The 20,280-nt window shown below is 39.7% G+C and overlaps 1 protein-coding gene across 4 annotated transcripts in view; it reads right to left on the reverse strand.

Annotated features, from left to right (window-relative positions):
* EGFR (epidermal growth factor receptor) overlaps positions 1-20,280 on the reverse strand; it is a 257,106-nt gene that overhangs the window by 156,484 nt on the left and 80,342 nt on the right. For all 4 annotated transcript variants that reach the window (XM_046919485.1, XM_046919477.1, XM_046919476.1 and 1 more), the window contains one exon: positions 14,050-14,125. In XM_046919485.1, the coding sequence (XP_046775441.1) occupies positions 14,050-14,059 (10 nt within the window). In that variant the 5' untranslated portion in view covers positions 14,060-14,125. The remainder of the gene's footprint in view (positions 1-14,049; positions 14,126-20,280) is intronic.

Here is a 20,280-nt window from a genome sequence, read left to right on the forward strand (position 1 = left end):
TTTTTGTCTGATGTAAAGGAGGAAAGAAAAATACAGTGTTTTGTGCATTTTTTTCAACATCTAAAATAACTTTACAAACCTGAAAAGGTATATAGCAAATTCATTCAGTGTTCAAACTAAACATTACAATTCATAATATTAACTGAACAATGTAATCAGGATTTCATGAGAGTAAACATACTATCTCGGTGAAAATATGCAGTTTTTATATCCTTAAATCTATTGTTTTCCCTGTCTCCCTGAATCTCTTTGGAAGAGTTGGAATATACGGCATCTCTATTGCCACCTACAACACAATTTCAAATGGCAAAATGCATTACCCGTTTGAAAGCATTCATTGCTTTTGTATTTGTAACATCATATTGCTGTGTTTTTTTCATATAGTTTAATGGTGAGAAAAATTCTAATTAACTATGTTCTTAGCAAAGTAAGTTACCATCTGGATTTTATAGTTTGTGTGAGTAAGGGTGTAAGGACTGATACCGTGACCAAATGAGGTATGTTATATCCCAAACGTTTTTAGTAAACTTTGCAGTAGCTTCCTTCAAAGCAAACATCTTCTAACTTATTTCTGTATTTTAACATGGATATTATCTGATAAAACTGATGTTACCACGATAACATGTACTCTCTCAACCAGAAGTGAAACATTCCTGTGTGGTTGAATACAAAGAATCTGATGTCAGAAAACTGTTTTGACGTCTAAATTTGGTGTCACTGTTTAATAAATGATCAAGGTGGGAGACTGCTAATAGCAGATATCTAGTTATTAACATTAATACTGTTAATTGCATTACTCTCATTATCCATTCTGCACAAGCAGAATAACTTTATATCTTTGCTTACCTAATTTCTGATCTGTTGCATGAGCCATGTATGTCCAGAGTGACAGAGAGAAGACATGCAGTACTGTGCGCAAATACAGCAAGTGTCTGCTCAAAACATTGTCTCCTCAGGTGTTTAGAGTGCTACAAAACACATGGCAAAGAGGGAGTAAAGGAAAGTTGATAGCTGTGAGTCAATGAGCAAGGAATGTGCATTGCATCAAGGGTGCAGCTCATGGGGGTTTCATCAGATTCAGCCATCTCCCGCTGTCTGCATCCAAAGCAGATAGAAGTGATAACAAGTTGCAACACCATGATTCTCCTAAACAGCTGCATCTAGCAGTCCTAATTTGGGCTAAGTAGTATGGAAGAAATCAGCCTTCCTTTTTACCCACATGGTGACACATGATTTTCCATGGTAGAGGTACCTCCGCCTTAATTCAGCATTTTCAGGACCATCTCAACATAAACCAATTGTCACAGAATAACTTGTATCCACAATGAAGATAAACTCTCAGTCTCAAGACTACTGTGGCTGCACCCAAACTAATGACCAGGAGCAATTCTTGGCTATTGCTAGTTCTCATATAAATGAATAGCGCAGATGGTCTCATCCAGGGGAACGTTCACGTCATAATTTACGAATATGGACATGGTCATCTCTATTTCCCAACTTCTTGTTTTCTTTTTGTCACTACCCTTGATGATCACAATCTGCTGTTTCTAGAAGAAAAAGAAACAATAGAATGTTTGAGTTCCTATGGATGTTTTGATTTTTAAATGGCAATATGGGACCTGGATCCAAACATCAGTCTCAGGTTTCCAGCCTGGGTTGAAACCCAAACCCACAACATAAACAAACCCAGACTTTCATAGGTTACTTAGAAAACTACTTTATATAAAAATGGCAGTGGGATGAGAATGCCGAGAACTTCCTGTTACCCAGGGGTACTGCGAAATAAGCTCAGTGAAGTAGAACCATGAGTAGGTTGTGTAACAAAAAGAATGGACACCCACCTTCAAGAATAGGGTCTGAGAGCTCCACTGACAGATGGTCCAGCAGCATGCACAGCAGGCAGGGCAGGGTACAGGGCTAGCCTCTGCATCCTTAGCAGGATGTCACTGCAGGTTGGAGGGAAAGTTAGCTTACCCCCAAGCCAGGTAATCAAAGGCTGACATCATGTTTTAGCTGCTGTCAAAACATGACTATAAAGAGGGATTTTGAGGGGTCACTTGGATATTCTGTGTTTTCTTTAATCTTCCTATTTATTACATGGTCCCCATCACACCTCAGGATATCTGTTTGATCTCAGCTCTCTGATACTTACTTCTTGTGCTCCCAGCAGCTTTGATGGCACTAACTCCCATTCTGTTCAGACAGATGAGCAATTCTATGGGCATTTCAGTAAACTTTCCAGAGGTAATTAAGATATAGCTGTCTCCACAGCTTCCTCTGCTCCACACCCAGGTTCAGACATTGAAATACCCACATGACTTGCCACTGAGAGGAAGCTAACCCCCTAATCAATTCCATGTGCACACTTCAGCCTCCATCAGACCCCCCCCCACTACTGATATGTGATATCCTGCATCACTAGTAAGAAGACAATATCCTGATATAACGGGAAGAACACCAGAATACAGTCCAAGGATACATGAGAACAAAGCAAACTGTCTTCTACCACTATTTTTTTTCTGAAATGGGTCAGATTGGGTCAACTGTTTCAGATTTTCCATCACCACATCTTTGTAAGCAGCCCTATAACTGCAAGCTCCTCATCATTTCAGTTTATGCATTAATTCCTTTCCCAGCCATTTCTGTGGAACTAGGGACTCAAATCATCTGAAAAACTGAGAGCCAGCACAAGAGCATTAACTCCTCCAGACCTGCTTCCTTCCTGACCTTACTGCTTATTTGACTGGAAGGGAACTGGAGCTGTGCTTTTCAAAAAGGCAAGTGAGGGCCACAGCTTCTAATTCCCACAGCCTGTGGGAATGAGAAAGTGATTTAGGCATAAATACATGTAATGTGATACTTTAAATATATTTTAAAACAATTCTTTTTCCTTTAAAATATTTCCTCTGAAGACAAAGAAATTTATCACCAATGACAGAAGCTGTTTTATCACTTTAAACTTCAGTAACCTTCTTTCTTCATGCATTCGTGTGTAGTCCTTACCCAGTCAGTAAGCACTTACTCATGCAAACTGGCATTTTGGCTTTTCTGGCTTACTCGAGTGAGCAAGTGTCTCTTCATTAAACATGTTGTTTAATCTATTAATTTGAAACAATGGTCTTGCAGGAATTGAAGGCAAGCCTGCAAATGGAAACATGGTTTAAAGTCTTACCTGTTTTCTGTACAGTCACAGCAGAAGAAAAGCAAATGCCCAGCCCTCTGAGTGGTGGAACTGGTGGTGTCTAGTTCCTTTCAAAGGATGGTGCTTTCTTCCTTTGCTGTCTGTCATAGTCAGTGCTCTGCAATGCCAATGGGATTGGAGGAGGCCTTATGGTGATGTATGTGTGTTAATGGGCCATGTGGCTGATGGCCACATAGCAGAGAGCTGGGCAGCTGCAGACTCTTGTCTTACCTACTGCCAAGTTTCCCAGGGTTTAAGATGGCCTCAGTCTTCTGTGGAATTTTGCTAAAATTAGTTAGCAGGAATGGGGACTGGTGGACTGAGTGACTGCATAAATCTCACTTCCAAACTGAAAAACAGGGAGCTAGCAAGAGGCTGTAACTGCCTAACTTGAAACAGTCAAAATGTGCCCTTGATGTCTTTGCTAGAGCTTCAAAAATAGTTACAGGTTTAGAGTGTGTAACTCCATGACCTTATTTGAATTGGAGCGCATTGTAACATGACTGAAATCTCTTGAGGCTTTTTTTTTTTTTTTTTTTTAATTTTAAAGAGATGATATCAGGACATCGGTGTGGCCTAAGGTTAACAAAGTTGTTAGGGCTAATGGAAGAGGCGTATGAGCTGCATGATCACGATGTTTGTCATTCACAGATCTGCTCCTGACCTCTGTTTTTATCTCTGTATCTCACCCCTGAGCTAACAACAGAAGTCAGACCTACTTGAGCAAACCCACACAAAAGTCAGAGGGCTTTCCTGCGCATCTGGCCAGCTCACACAGGCTTCCCTGGGGAAAGGGAATCAAGGAGGTTGTGTTTTTCAGTTTCTCAAGAATCAGAAGATTGACCTTACTTGAACACCAGGATTTTCTGAGCAGAAAGAAGTAAAGGGAAAATAAGAATTAAATTGAAGAAGTCTCAGAAACATAAGTGGGAGTATATCACTGCCGTTCTGGGATATCTGTGTTCCTTAAAAGCACAAAAAGTAAAACCAACCAACCAACCAACAACAACAACAAAAACCTTTCCTGGAGGAGTACATTTTCCCCTGTAGCCTGAAAAAAATGATGTTGAACTGGGAGTCGGGACTTCATACACTATAAGTCTGCCTGAGCCCAATTTCCTCTCTGTAAAATGGTGCTAACAGGTAGCACAATCGGCTAAATCATTGTTAGAAATACTCACTTAACAGCTACATAATGCTTTGCAGCCAGAGTAGGCTTTAGGAATGTTAAGTAGTCTTAAAATCATGACCTTTCACCATGATTTTGGTTTGGCATACCCGAGAGGGTGCTTGCTATGAAAGACCAGCTGCACTCTCACTTCCTGAGTGGCATTTCATCTTCAAAACTGAAAGTTAGTGAAATCAATGCAACACAGTATTGGCATTGCTGTTGTGTTCACTCTTAATTGCTGGTGTGATGATAAGTGCTTTATAAATCAAGCTGGGTAGCGTTCTTACCACAGGCTGGTTAATCAATACATTAAGATGAACATCTGACACCTCATTTTGTAGGAGGAGTTAAAACCGGGTGAAAGCTTGGGGGAGGCCATTCATTTGTACATGTGGGGGTAAGAGGGACAGAGGCTTCAAACTCCAGTTTCAGCCAGATCGGATGCTTCAGTCCTCCCTTTTAACCCCTGATGTGAAGTGCATTTATACCTTCCCAGAGCCAGGTGTGAAAGAGTGCTGAATTCAGATGGATTGAGCTGCATGATGGTTGCACATGGGCCTACAGGCAACTTACAGACAAATGATTCCCTGCCATTAGTAGTCAGAGTGGAATTGTATATTTGTATATCTTTGCATCTATAAAAAAAATTCCTACTTGAGCTTTTTTAATAGCAGCATTTCCTAGGGAAGGTACTTGTTTACTTCAGTGCCTGTAAAACTTGTCAGAATGGCAGTCTGGGAAACAGAAAGCCTTGTCTTATTCATAGAACAAGTATAACAAGTCCTGCAAGCTCTTTTTCAATGTTGCACCAATGTGCCTCAACTCAAAGCCAGCAGATTAGACTCCATGTGTGACACAGCACAGACTTTTTTTATTTATTATTATTATTATTATTATTTTAAATTGAAGATAAAAATGATCCTAACATTGATTCTGGTAGGAACTGAGTACTTCAGTATCTTTATAACTCTAGGTCTGATGCTGACAACTACCTCCCACCCAAATACCAATGGGATTGCTACAGGCAACAGTTTTGCTGGAGACAGGGCCAAGATATTGGGAAATGTGTGCTGCTGACACTTGCCCCGGAAAAGAAGAAGTCACCAGTTACCTCCTATAGGCCCTGTAGTCCACAGGTAGGAGAAACATTATTTTACCAAAGTCAGACTTTGGAACTCAGTGCCAAGCTTTGCTATGGAGTGCATCAATGCAGAACGCTGTGACAGATGTGAGCAAAAAAAAAAAAAAAAAAAATTCATCACTTTGAATTCACTGAGAACTGTTAAGTTCAGGAATACCAGTGCAATTACTCCCTCCAGAAATGTCCAACACCGCAGGAGATTTTGTGAGCTGTGTGGGATGAAGGAGGACATGTATCATGGAAGCATCATTTTGTGCTTGACAGTACAGCTGATCTCCCATTGCACTGAATTAAAGCTGGAAAGCAGAAGTGGGAGTCCTTAGGTGCTGTTTCCCACCTCCTCCAGTGTTTACATATGCAGTACAGCTCTTCTTCCTCTGGGCAGGGAATAGTTGTCACCTGCCACCAGCAGAACATTTGCCAAAGTAAACTTCCCTGGTGCTACCTCAGGTGCTGCTCCTTCCCTGAGCTCATGGAGAGAGCCTCATGCTTGTCCATCTACAGAAAATACTTGTGGAGTGACAGGGGCCCAGAGAATGCCACATTCCTGAGATATGCATTAGAGATGGGCAATATTTGGGTTGTGTTCCCCTAGTTCAGCTTCTATACCAGACCCACATGTTTCTGGCTGTTGGATGCATAAATCACTCATGTGACGCAGGCCCAACTGAGTCTGTGGGTGCAGCACTGGATCACCACACAGGTACAAGGAGGGAAGGGGATAATATTTGTCTGTAATACTACACAGTTAGGCTCTAAAGCTTGAATCCACATTAAATAATGCTTCATTTCACTACAAGCTTCCTTGTTCTCCAAAGTTACTAATGGAGGAGTGACCTACTGGTAATGAGTAAACGCTTTGGAATCCAGTCTTTAATGTTAATCTTAGTAATACTGAGCATGCAAATCTCTTCTTCGTACAGCGTATGCATGGTATTAGCAAAACACTGCATAACAATGAGCAAAATAAGGAAAACTGTGCAGAGCACTTCAGTCTATATTAAATTTTGCCTGAGTTGCCATAGCCCCATTGATTTACATGGCTCTAGGACAAGCTCCTGATCTTATTTTCTATTAGAATGCAGGAGTAAGATACTGGCATACTATTTAAAGGATATGCTTTTCTCTTTCTTGGAGTTTATCTAACCTGTCCATTCATACATTCTTGTGCAGAGACGTTACAATTTCAAACATTGCTAACATGAGAGATGGTACTCCACAGGCACAAAAAAAGGCATCCACAAATCCCAACAGAGTTTCTCAAAATACAATTACACTTAGGATCAATAACATTTGTTGCCTGACCTTCCTCGGTCCCAAGAAGCAGATTCTCTAAAACAATATACTCTGATGGAGAAGAAAGAGGATAACATAATATCTTTGAAGACTTCTGGACATATATTATTTTGCTGTAGAAAAGTAGGGCATACAACAAAACAGAAGACACATTCTCTGCTCTGCATGTTCAATGGTCCAATCTGTCTGCTAGTACCACTACGAAAGAAGAGATCAAAATTGTCAGATCGAAACCTGATCAATTATGCTTGTAATTGATTTGGAAGGAGGAAGTTGTTGGAGGGGTGATGGAAAGAATGAGTGGGAAGGAGAAGAAAAGATGTTTATTTCAAGCTTGTTCATTTTATTTTCATGTAAAAAGCCCTTTCTAATATTTCTTACTTATTCTTCATGAATCAGAACTGTGTTCAGTCACTGCATAGCCTAAATACCTGTAAGTGTTTAAGTTAATTCATGTAATATACTGCAAAAAGTACACTTAGGCTCGTTACTTTAATTTCATGTATTGCTTGCAGTTCACAACCTACTGTGACATGCTTGAATGTAATTAACAGAGATGAGAAAAGGACAAAAACCACGTTAATTTAATAAGCAAATTTTGCAGTCTACAAATATTATCTAACCTCACTTAAAATGAAATAATGCCTGATTTGAATATCTGTACAGTTCCTATGCAGAGATGTCAACAAGAGGGCACAAGCTGATTTAATGATGTGAATAAACTCTGGGAGAAACAATTACTTCTTAAGTTTCAACAGTGGGTTGTCTTGTTAGGTGATATAAAATGAAGACTACCTGTGCCATAAGGTAGCTTGCAGTCTAAAAAAGGCCAAAGGAAAATATTTGTCTCCTGCAAAGCGATCTATTTGGTTGGTTCTCTCAGTTTATAGTCTGCTTTTGAGGTGGGCACATTTGTCACACAAATTTTAGCTTTCTGTGAGAAGTGCAAGTTAGGTCACGTTGAAAACACATCATGATGTTTCCATTTTTCTGAAAATTATGTTTTGTTAAAAAACTGCAAAATATACTTTTTGGCCTGTTCAAACATTTTGAAGATGAAATTCTTCAATATGTTGATCAGGAATTATTTTTATTTCTGGGCTTCCTGGTCAGGGTTTAGCCAATACAAATTGGTGCTGAACTCGAGTCTTGATGCTAGTAGCAGCAGCAGTGGCAAAGGTCCTTAGGTAAAGAAATATAACTTCCACTCCTCAGTGCCATGAGGCTCTCTGATCAAAACAATGTGAATTCATATCAGATAATCTACAATTCATAATGCTTCCTAAACAGAATAAGTATGAAAAGTAATGTGTCTTATTAGAGATAGAAGGCTTTGCATCAGAGGTCTGGTTCCCTGGTCTGTCAATGACTTGCTCTGCATTCTACAGCAAAGGGTATAACCTGACCCCGTGCTGGTTTCCTCTGCCATGTGCTGCAGGTAATGGTACCTACCCTCACTTGATAATACATTTTAAAATATACATCTAAGATAGGCGGTATCATTACAGGGTGAGCACTCAAAAAAATACATACACACTCAGACAAGCCATAGTGATACCTAAGATGCAGACACTCCCATGCACAGAAATGTACCGAGGATCTTGGCTAATGACTGAAGTCTGGGTGGTACTGCCAGCATTTGCAGTACATCAGCGCAGGTCTGTACAGGTGTACTTAGGGTATTCTGCACCGTGTTTCCTGGCCATGGGGCCAGCACTGTGAGCTGCTCCACTAAAAGTTTTGGGAGTACAAGAACAGAAAAAAAAGGAAAATGTGGAGAAGAACTACTTCCCTGATTTTAAGCACAATTTTAGATGAAATTTGAAAAATTTATTCCAGATGATTTCACACTTTTACATTCTCACACTTCCAGAGTCCTCTCACAGGAGATCAGGTTATTAATATTATTTTAAATCTAACAGGCATACCATACCCTGAATATGTGGCACTGCAGCTGGTTCTCTGCTGAGGCTTTTATACAAGCAATAACTCTTTTGCTGTCTGACATGCACCTCACTGTTACAAGTCTTAGAGCAGCTCACATGACACACAAGTGAGTCTTGTTTTATGTCTGTTTACTAGATAATCTACAAAGAGAGTTCCAAACTTGTGAAGTTAAACTTTGCATTAAGAGAAAAAGCTTTGGTGATGCTCCATCTCTCTGCAAACTGAGCAGTTTCCAAACTTCACATTGTGCTCCTGTTAAATTTTAAGCAAGACTTTTTAAATCTTTGCCATCCTTGCCAAACCTATTAGCACACATGAAACAGCACTGGTAGAATTACACTCCCTGCGGTGTTCTGACTAGAGTAAGAAGCTGAGCACTGTTCTACCCCTAAAGGAACAGACTCAAAATGCTTTGTTCCTTATTCTATCTGGTACATACTTTTGCTCAAATATCAGTTCAGGCACACGTTTATGAACAAAAATAGTATGAGAAAACTTTGCACCTATCTTATCTCACATGCACTGCTCAATTTCAGAGGCTATTTATAGTAATTATGTAAAATCAAAACAGAATCTAAACCACCCAAATAATTATCAATGACTGAATACAAACATTTCAGCATGCTTTTGGCCATTCCACAACCAGACAAATCAGTTTACTTTTTCAATCTTTGTATGTATTTATACAAAAAGCTACTCTGCAGGCTACCAGGTTGCATTTGATCCTGAAAGAATCTTCTGCTTCATCATGTAGTGCAGTCCTAAACAGACTTACAGGAAATTAAGAGTTTATTCATATGCAGGCAAATGACTTTATCACTATCTTACTGATTTTATTGCTTTGTTTTTCAGCACATCAGACAGTACAGGATTGCACTAAATTTCTCCTCCTGCAGCACCTCCCTCTCTGGTGCTGCTAATGCTTCAGGCACTGCTTGGTGACTGCTAGTTAATAAAAATATAAGGTTCTTTTGACTGCTTTCTTAGAGGAAACAGGAACTACACAGATTAGCCTAACTATAGCACTCCATGTCCACCTGCCCATCCCACCTTAGTTTTTGTGTATACTGACCAATTCCACCAAGATTGTCTCAACAGAGAAAGAATTCCACTGAAGTGTCTGCAAAAAGACTGGGGCATAATCTCATCAGATACTAGAAATCTCCCACAGAGACAAGCATTTTGTAATAAAAGTTTCCACAAAACTCCTTATCCTCTTCAAACACCAAAGACGATAGCAATGAAATAGAAACTTTTAGGAAATTTCATCATTTTATCTTTTCTTCAAACTACTTCTTTCCTATCCTCAAGATAGTAATGAATTTCACAGATATGACAGAATTACTGCACAGATATTTGTAATAGTTAAGAAACATTCAATTTCCAAAAGTTCTTTGAAGCAAAGGCTCCTCTTCTGCATTTTTTGATACTTAGCATTCTGTATTTGGCCAGCATGACTCATTGTGAGTGTGGTTCATATTCCCTGAATGAATGACTCAGTCTGTATATAGAAACACAGTGCCTGAAGAGTGCATATCACTGTGCACGTAGAAGAAGATAAGGAAAAGAGAATCCTGTGGAAGTTGAATCTGTTTCAGAAATATTAAACATGCTCTGAGAATATGACTGATTTTTCCTATATAAGAACATAAGTAGTCTGTGATTCCAAGAGAAAGGTAGTGTTCAAGCCTGACAGCATTTTTATATTCACAGCCTTCTGGTGTGTCAGCCATTCCTCCCAGCTTTGTATCATCAGCAAACTTGTTGAGGGCAGACTCTATCCCCTCATCAAGGTCATTGATGAAGATGTTGAACAAGACTGGATCCAGCATCAACCCCTGAGGAACAACGCTAAATACAGACCTTGATGGTTATTGCTTTGTAAAACACACAAGAAAACTTTACAATTCTACAGTCCAGGAGGAACAGGTGATTATGGAAGCATGGCCTTAAGTCTGTTGAAATACTTGACCAACATCTGCTATATTTTAACACTCCAGCAATAAGGTTTTTGTAGATGCTGGAAAATGCGGAGACACAGAAAGGATTAAAGCTGTTATTTTTCAGTGCAATGTGACTATTACTAGGAGTGAATTATTATAGTTAATTACTAGGCCTGAATATATATATATATATATATATATATACATTTTAAAAAGCCTTGGTTACTGGATTAAAAGGGGATCGCGTCCCAGCACAGACCAATAATTCGAAGCCAAGCATTTCCATATGAATTGGGCATAAGGAATGCTAATGGTTCATGCATGGGACTTGCTGATAATGATGTTTGCTCTGTCTATGGAATTTAATCCTTAGATGGCTCCTTTGGAAGAAGCTGTGGTGTGGTGGGCACACCTGCTGAGTGGCGGTGGCCATGCCCTGAACTGCACAGCTCCAGGAGAACAGGGCTGCTTGTCTATCATGACTTCTTCTGGAAGTCTGGTTTGAGAAAAGACAGCAGACAAGTGAGATGCCCAGTTGTTTTGAGGCCTGAACAAGAGCCCATGAGAGCCAACAGTCTTCCTTTTCCATGGCAGGATTTGAACACCACAGAAGTGCCTGCCAGCCGTAGGGGTATTAAAAAAATCCATTCAAAGGGCATAAATTTAAAAATCCATGTTCAGTCCAATCCTACAATTCAACTAAGATAAGCAATTCTCAGAAGTTGTGAACCAAGCCCTGATTTAAGATCGTCTGTCTGCTGAGTCCATAGCATAATAAGACAGAATCAAACTCTTGTAGGTTGACTATGCTAAATTTTCTTGAAGGCATTCTGAACTCCAGAGCATCTCCTGTCTCCTTTTTCCTTGTTCACATATGCACTGATCATTTTCCGTACTTCTTTGTACTAATCATAGAATAATAGAGTGGTTTGGGTTGGAAGGGACCATTCAGATCATCTAATTCCAACTCCTCTGCTATAGGCAGGGACATCTCCCTCTAGACCAGGTTGCTCAAAGCCCCATACAGCCTGGCCTTGAATGCTTCCAGGAAGAGGGCATCCCCAACCTCTCTGGGCAACCTGTTCCAATGTCTCACCGCCCCCCCCCCCCCCCCCCCCCCCAGTAAAGAATTTCTTCCTAATATCCATTCTAAATCTACCTCTTCCAGTTTTTAAAGCCATTTCCCCTCATCCTGTTGCTACCTGCCCTTAACCTTCTTAAAGGTCCCTCCCCTGTTTTCCTGTAGGCCACCTTCAAGTATTGGAAGGCCACTGTAAGGTCTCCTCGGAGCCTTCTCTTCTTTAGGGTGAAGAGCCCCAGATCCACGAGCCTGTCCTCGTGGAGGAGGTGCTCCAGCCCTCTGATCATTTTTGTGGCCCTCTTCTGGACCTGCTCCAAAGACTCCACATCCTTCTTGTTTTGGGGGATCCAAAACTGGACACGGTACTCCAGGTGGGGTTTCACGAGAGCAGAGTAGAGGGCTTTCAGAGCTGTTCAGTACTTCAAGATCATGCAACTCTTCTATGAGGGCATTTTTATGATGCTTTCATCTGATAAGGGAATTATTTTATTTCAGTTTCTGTCTGGAATCCTTTTATGAAGGATTATTGTCTGATTCTGATGCATGTGAACAGTGTTGTGCTTTAAGTAAACTTGCTCTATTTCACTTAGTCCTTATGTTTTTGACAACATTTGTTCTAGTGTGACATCCATAGTAGCCGGTATCTTTCTTACATCCTCTACCAGTACTTAACAGAAAATTCCATTCCACATATTTTAAAACAGAATGCCATGATCATTAGTTCTACAGGAAAACTTGAAAAACCTGTGTTTAAATAACTAGCAAATAGAATAAAATAGAAGAGATGTGACGTCCTTTCCTCTCACCATAAAAATCTGATATAAAACCCTAAAAAATGTTATCTGTATCTACACCGCAAGAAGGCAGAGAATCGGAGCCCATAATTATCAAGATGACATGATTCCTTAAAACCAGTTACACCATTTATGTGTGTAACAGTTTTGAATACATGTGGCTTGCAATACCAGATGTATTTGGAAGAGGGAAAGAGATCGTGTTCCCTCATTCCCCGCAACCCCTTCTGTGAAACACTGGATGATCCTGGTCACCTTCCATACAGAAAGTGCTTCATTTCCTACACAAAATTCAATTAGCTGTAGGACAACTGCAAGGACGAGCTGTGAGAGATTCCCCTCTGCCATTTCTTTCTACTTCTTTGTACTACTTCTTTGTGAAGAGCAAGTTTAGACGTGACTGAAAACAGGGCATGTCAAAGAAGGTTCCCTAATCATTGCTCAAATCCAGCCATTCCAAGCAGGGAGTCAGATTGCCACATACAATTCAGAGTAGCTTTCATATGAGAACAATTGCAATATGTGGCCAGTAAGCCTTTGATAGTTTCTTCCACAATATAGTAAAACTCCTTCTTTTATTAGAAATCGTCTGTATGAAATTTATCTTTGAGAGATGCAACTCTCTTCTGTTAGGCATCTTTCTATTCCCCACATTGGTGAATGCCATCAGAATAAATACTGCTTATAAGTCTGTGGAGGTTATAGCGTGGGTGGGAGCTGGAAAAAAACAATTTGCCTATGAATCACAAAATCTCTAGTAGCATAAGACTGAGGACAGACATTAAAACATTAACTATGGGAATGAAAGCTGATTTTACAATGTTTTGCGCTAATCAGAGGCTCAATCAGTTTAGGAGAGCTAAATATATTCGTGTCTGATTTCAGAAAAATCTGCAATGAACTCAGCTGAGCACAGGGACTTCATGCCTTCAAAGAAAGGAAATAGCTCCACAGATACAGTTCAGAGATAAGTACTGCCATCCTTGCTCTTAAAAAGTATTATTTTGCTGCCTATTAAGCACTGCACTAGACAAGATGAATTTAAGCAGCTGATTCTTGCTGGCTGCCACTTAGTCTCAGAAGTTTATGTTTAAAGCAACAGGAGCGCAGATTTCAGTTGACACCTAACCTAATTCCTACAACATCAAAGTCTATCAAATGCTGGGGAGGAATTCACTACAGAACAACTCACCCTGAAATAAACTTGGCATGACACAAAACTTTGGCATCAGAAACAGCATCTTACCCTAGTCCAGTATCCAAACAGCAGATCTGGATCTGTGGGAAATTTCATAACCATGTTATGACCACTATGACAATGTATAAATTAGAGAAGCAAGCATAGTGTCCTGTTCCATGCGAAACAAGCAACAGAGTCAAACATAGGTTGTAATCATCTGTAAGGGGATGTCTTGGCTTGAGTTAGATAGTCACGTTTCAGACATTTAAAATTGATTCTTTTTCTTTTTAAAGAAAACATTGTAGATGGACTTACTGTTCATCATAGCCAGAGCTGTTCTCACCCAGGTAGGACTAAGAATGCAGTTCTTTGAATGTATTTTTCTTTGTTTCTGTAAGGAGAATAAGAATTAATCTACTTGTTTTAAGTAATATGATTTACATATGTGTATATATTATGTGTATATTTTACATTACAGGTTAACCCATACTTCAAATATATGAGACACTTGGGTATATTTTCAAAGTGGGTTTCTTTCATCCCCTTTTGCTCTGCTGATAAATCTTGCTCTCAGAGTTGATGAATAACCAGTTGTCCAAACAGACTTAACTAACTGTCCACAGTTTTGCTGTGCAAGGAAAACACCATCTTTCCTGTGACACTCATCTCATGCTTCTTATAACTTTGTTTCCTAAGGCAAAGAAGTTAATGTGATCACACACTGTGTGTATGTGCACATGCATTTGTGTGTATGCATAAAACAAGCCAGCCTCATCTCAATAATCTTTTACTGTAGCAACAACCAATCTGACTTAATGGAGGCCCAGCAACTTCAAATATTTTGTGATCCTCCATCTAGACAAATTAGCAAGCAGACAGGCAGAAGAAAAGCCATATGAGCTCACTTTTTGAGAAGGCAGCTATGGTATCCTGGCTGTGCAGAAGCGTCCTGAACTCCTACTTCTGGGGAAATGGCATAATTTTAAATCTAATTTGAAAAAGAACCTGAGTGTGAGACAAAATCATAGGAAAAAAGATTTCACATCCACATCTCTTGGATCTATGAATTAGATATGACCTAGATATGGGTTAAGATTCAGATTGTATCTTGAGACATGACCACTTCCACATCCCTTATGCAGTGATACCCAACCCAACAAAATGTCAAGAGAGAATTCCCTACAGAGCAACGCTCCCCCAAAACAACCTATATTAACGAAGATGTGTATCCCTGCCATAGGCCCTGCCCCTTCATTTAAGGTGCTCAGTAGTTTGCTGCCTATACAACAACTGACAACTACAGTGCGTTAGAAGTTAAGGTTGCGGATTCAGTGGCATGGTAGGAGATAAAAGAGAGTAAAGCCTGATCTAGTGGTTGGCAACTCTGCCTACAGCAGGGGGGTTGGAGTTTGATGGTCTTTAAAGTCCCTCCTAACATAAGCCATTCTGTGGTTCTATGATTATATTTCATCACTGATCTTTGAATGCTTTAGCTGCTGATACATACTGTTATCTTAAGGCATGGATGTCCAACCTTTTATCTTGCCTGGGCTAAATTTAGTAAAGAGGCATTGTTCAGGGCCAATGTTTTGTTTTCGGTTGAGTGATGGGTGAAAGTCCATGGCTGGGCCGGGTTGCTTGGCTGGTTGGTTGATGGTGTAGGGTAGGGGGTGGTGCTAATTACTAGCTGCTGCTGGACATGGGTTGGATATGCCTGGTTAAGGTCTACAGGCACTTGCATGGGATAACATCTTTCACCCTGATTTGTCCTGAAATTCTGGGTGTTGGCTACATTATCGTAGAATAGCTTGGGTTGTAAGGGACCTTAAAGATAATTTAGTTCCAATCTGCCTGTTGCGGGCAGAGTTGCCAACTGCTAGATCAAGCACTATATCAAGCACTATTGCCCACATAGTTCTTATCAAGGCTACATCTGTCCTGTGTGTAAGCCAGTGTTGAAATGTTTTATTTTCCAGATCCCTAACCAGTAGGGAATAATATACTTTCTCTTGTTACTCTTCTGTCTCCTCCATAACCTGGTTTTCTGAGGATACAAAGCAAAGAGTGTAATTATTAATAGTATCAACAGTATGATTTCCAAAACCAGTCTGCATACACAAAAAACATTAGTTTTTTGGCTGCCAATTTTATCATAAGATAAACCAAGGCCACATAGCATAGCAAAATAAGAATTTTAATCCAACCTCCAGAAAAGGCAAATAATGCAGCAGGGAAAATAAGCAGCAAGCAAGGTGCTGCACAATATAGTGCTGTGGAAGATTCTCAAAACACTCTGTAAATAGGGAAAAAATTAACATTGTGACTGGCAATTATTAAATTACCACAAGACCTGTATTAACACACTTTGGTCAGGATCTCCTGTTATCTCAACCCTTCATGCCGCACATCAGATGCCAATTGACTGTTGCGATTTAACTTGGCGGGTGGCTTAGCACTACACAGACATTCACTCACTCCCCTCCTTTCCAGTGACATGAAGAGAGAATAGAAGAAAAAAAAAACACACACAAATAAAACAAAGTAAAACTCATGGGTTGAGATAAAACTGTTTACTAAGAAATGGAAAAGAATAGTAGTTATGACAATATATACGTATGTGTATGACTGACCTGAAAAGCAAAGGTGTAGACAGGCTGGGTCTTTAGGGGAAGAACTGTGCTATAGGGCTGCTGTACCCTGTGAAAAGGACTGCAAGAACAGCTCCTGGGAGCAGATCTCCAGGTTGTCTGTTAGTGGCTACCATAAAATCATGAAGAAAAGATACATGAAGCTTTTAAGCAAAGGAGTTGTGGGTCCATGGAAGAGGGAAAGAGAAGACAAGGAGTGAAATCTCACCTCAGGCGTCAGCAGTGAGATTGACAGCTCTCCAGTTTAAAAGTAACCATGAACCAGAAATCATGTAACAACCAAACATCTGAAAGTCTTGCAGGGGAAGGATTTGGGCTTGACAGGTCATAACGAGTTTGCAAAGTTGAATAACTCAGGCCCCCCCCAAAATGAAGTGTTTAAGTGCTTAAACATTAAGTGTAAGAAGACTTAGGAGTAAACCTCACCACCAGACCAGTAGTCATGCCTTGCTCTGTTTTGGACTACTGCCTCAACTTTTGTGGCATATGTCCTTTTCGTGAGCTGATATGAATAAGTCTCACTAATTTTGGTCCTTTTAACTTTATACTTTACTCCCAAACTACCCCAAGTGTTCTTGTAACCTTAAACACTACTACATGTAATCACGCCATTTTTCAGGATGTGAAACAAATAACTTCTGATGGATTGTATGCTCTGGTAGAACACAACATAGCCCTCACATTAGTTCACACACTCTGAACACAAAAAAATAACATCTTACAGTCAGAAGGGCATTGCATGGCTTATGCTCTTTTGACTAAGCATATAAATGCTACTCTGTATTTGCACTTGCAGGCTCCCTATAAAGGAAGAATTCCAAAGACCTTTGTAAAGAAGATATGCACAAAAGATGGTAGAAATCTCCATCAGTTCTGACCCAATCTCATCTGAGAGGGCAGACACACTTCTCATATCGTCGAAGATTCCTGTCTTAAGAAGAAACACCAAAGTTGGCAATTCAGCCCAATACTTTCTAAAAATAAGTTAAAGGAATTATTTCACATTTCCCTTTTTTTCTGCTTTCATGTTATCATGTACTGAGCAGAAAATCAACAGATGGTAATAAGTAATAGATAACACTGACAAATTTCTGGTTTTATGTGAGAAGAACCATTTCTTTAGAGATCACCACATCAGGACTTGAACTCTTTTCATGTTATTAGTCATAGAGCTTTCTGCTAGGAAACTACATGTTGTGATGCCTAGTGCATTCCCGTGACAGGTACATCAATTCTTAGTTATGCGAAGAGAGTTTTGCAGAAAGATTTCGCTATACTTGTTTTAAATTGCATTATTACACAAATACATTGCTTTTTTTTTTTTTGTCATCATAACCAATCTGTGTATGCAGAGTAGATACCTATCTCACATTTAGGCTCTGGAGCAGATCATCCATCTGAAAAACAGATATGGTGTTGTATATAGTTGCCAGATTAACAAAAGTCTGTAGCTCTGACAGTTTAATTTTCAAAAAACACCCTTTACATGTTTGCTTTTGGGTACCTCTGCCTGTATGTGCACAGGCCACGTCCTGCAAATTGAATAATCTTGAAAGGGAACACAAAGAAAATATCTGTTACATGAGAATGTAAGTACAGATGAAATATCTCTATATGTTTATACAAAAAGTATCACTTGGGTATGCTGACATATTGAATTTGGACATTAACTAGTGAAGTACATTTATATAATATTGAAGGGTTCTGAAGCAGTCTCCACACAGTGAGATGGAGAGCAACACATTTTAGATCCATTATTTATGCAAGAAGAACTGAATATGTGCTCTTAAATACAGGAATATATATGCAGATAAAGATGTTTTATGGTCTATTCCTTAGTTTCTGTAAAGTTTAAACGAAGATATCTCTTTCTCTCATTGTGGCCTTTTCTCCTCATATATACGTTTTTAAGAATTATTTTACCCTAATATATGCATAATTTTCTGTAGCAAAAGTTGACTGATTCGAATATATTTGATAAACCTTGAAAGTCTTAAAGAGCCAAAAAGCCAGTATCATATATTTTTAATGATTAGATTTGACCAAAAATATTCCATTAAAGCTTTTTGTCTTTTTTCCTTTAGTAGAACAGATAAGAATATGGAAACGCAGATTAATTTAACTATATGTTTAACCCTTAAAAAAAAAAGCCTTAAAAGTCTGCCTGTGAAAACATGAAAATCTCATGCACATCATTTTTATATAAATGAACAAATACCCACAAGAACCTTTAGCTCATCCACTCTACAAGCAATTAGCTATTTGAGAGTTTTGAGGAAATGCTCCATGAAAGATCAGTGTTCCAGAGTCCCAGTGCTTTAACAGAGAGATAATTGTATCTTTTGGGTAAGTGACAAAATGATGGATGGAATTATCATAGAACCATGGAATGGCTTGGGTTGGAAGGGACCTCAAGGATCATTAAGTTGCAATCTCCCTCTCACAGGCAGGGTTGCCAGCTGCTAGATCAAGTACTAGATCAGATTCCCCAGGGCCCCATCCAACCTGGCCTTAAATATCACCAGAGAGAGGGCAACTACAACCTCTCTGGGCAACCGGTTCTAGCCGGTTTGAGTAAAAAACTTAAGTTTTTTTTACCACTCTGAGTAAAAAACTTGCCCTGACATCTAATTTAAATCCACCTTCCTTTAGTTTAAAAACACTCCCCCTTGTCCTATCCCTATCTACCTGTGTAAAAAGTTGGTTTCCCTTATGTTTATAAACTCTCTTTAAATAATGGAAAGCTGCAATGAGGTCTCCCCACAGCCCTTCCAGGCTGAACAAGCCCAGTTCCCTCAGCCTATCTTCACAGGGGAGGTGTTCCAGCCCTTGGATCATCTTTGCATCCCTCCTCGGGAACCTCTCCAAAAGCTCTACATCTTTCCTGTGTTGCAGGCCCCAGACTTGGAAGCAGTACTCCAGCTGGGGCGTCATGAGGGCAGAGCAGAAGGGAACAATCACCTGCCTGACTCTGCTGGCCACCCTTCTTCTGATGGAACCCAGCATACAATGCTACTAATAACATTCTCTCCGAATGCCAGTACCATCTTTTTGGTATATGAAGCAGCAGCAAGTTGGCCAAGTAATAGTTAAGTGGTGTTAAAAGTAAAGAGCTGAAACAAGGAAAGCCCCCAGAAGTACTGAGCTTGCGTTTGCCTTTTGGAAGGACAATACAGAGTCTGGATACTTGAGAAAGTAAATTTTAAAATATAATCAAGTCAGAGGTGTTATTTTGGGTGTTTCTGGTTCAGATCAAAGGGAATACTAAAAAGCTCAGTTAATCCTTCTGACCCAGCACGATACCTGCCACAATACAATCAAGATCCTGGGGGCTGGTATTCATTAAACTAAGGAGTTATTTTTGACAGCCAATTCAGAGCCACTACTGAGGATATGCAGAAAAGCCCATGAAACAGATTATTTTGAATGCAATGGTAACTAAAAATCAGGTATTCTCTCCTGAACACCTCCACATCTTTACCAGTTTTTCTATACACATGCAATTCCTTTTCATACTCCGTTTTACCTCTTGGAGTTCAATCCCCTACTGCACTGCAGGTTGTAAGCAGGTAGGACTAATGAAGATGACAGCCACTGCAAATGTATCCTTGGTAAATATCTCCAAAATAGATCCTTGAAGAGATCAAAGTTGGCTCCCCTGAAGCCCAGGGCTGCATTCCTACTTACTGCCTTGCTTCTTCCATTTAAGAACTTGAACTGTATTATCTCATGATCACTGCATCCAAGGCTGCCCCCGACCTTCGCCTTCCCAATCAGCCCATCATTTTTAAGTACAAAGACCAACTCTGAACATTTCCACAAATTTGAGGGCTACATGCTCCTATAATACGAATAAAAATATTTTAGTCTGCAAAATAACACAAAATTAAAATACTAT

This window comes from Gallus gallus, chromosome 2 (genome assembly GCF_016699485.2).
Source record: "Gallus gallus isolate bGalGal1 chromosome 2, bGalGal1.mat.broiler.GRCg7b, whole genome shotgun sequence".
NCBI lineage: Eukaryota > Metazoa > Chordata > Aves > Galliformes > Phasianidae > Gallus > Gallus gallus.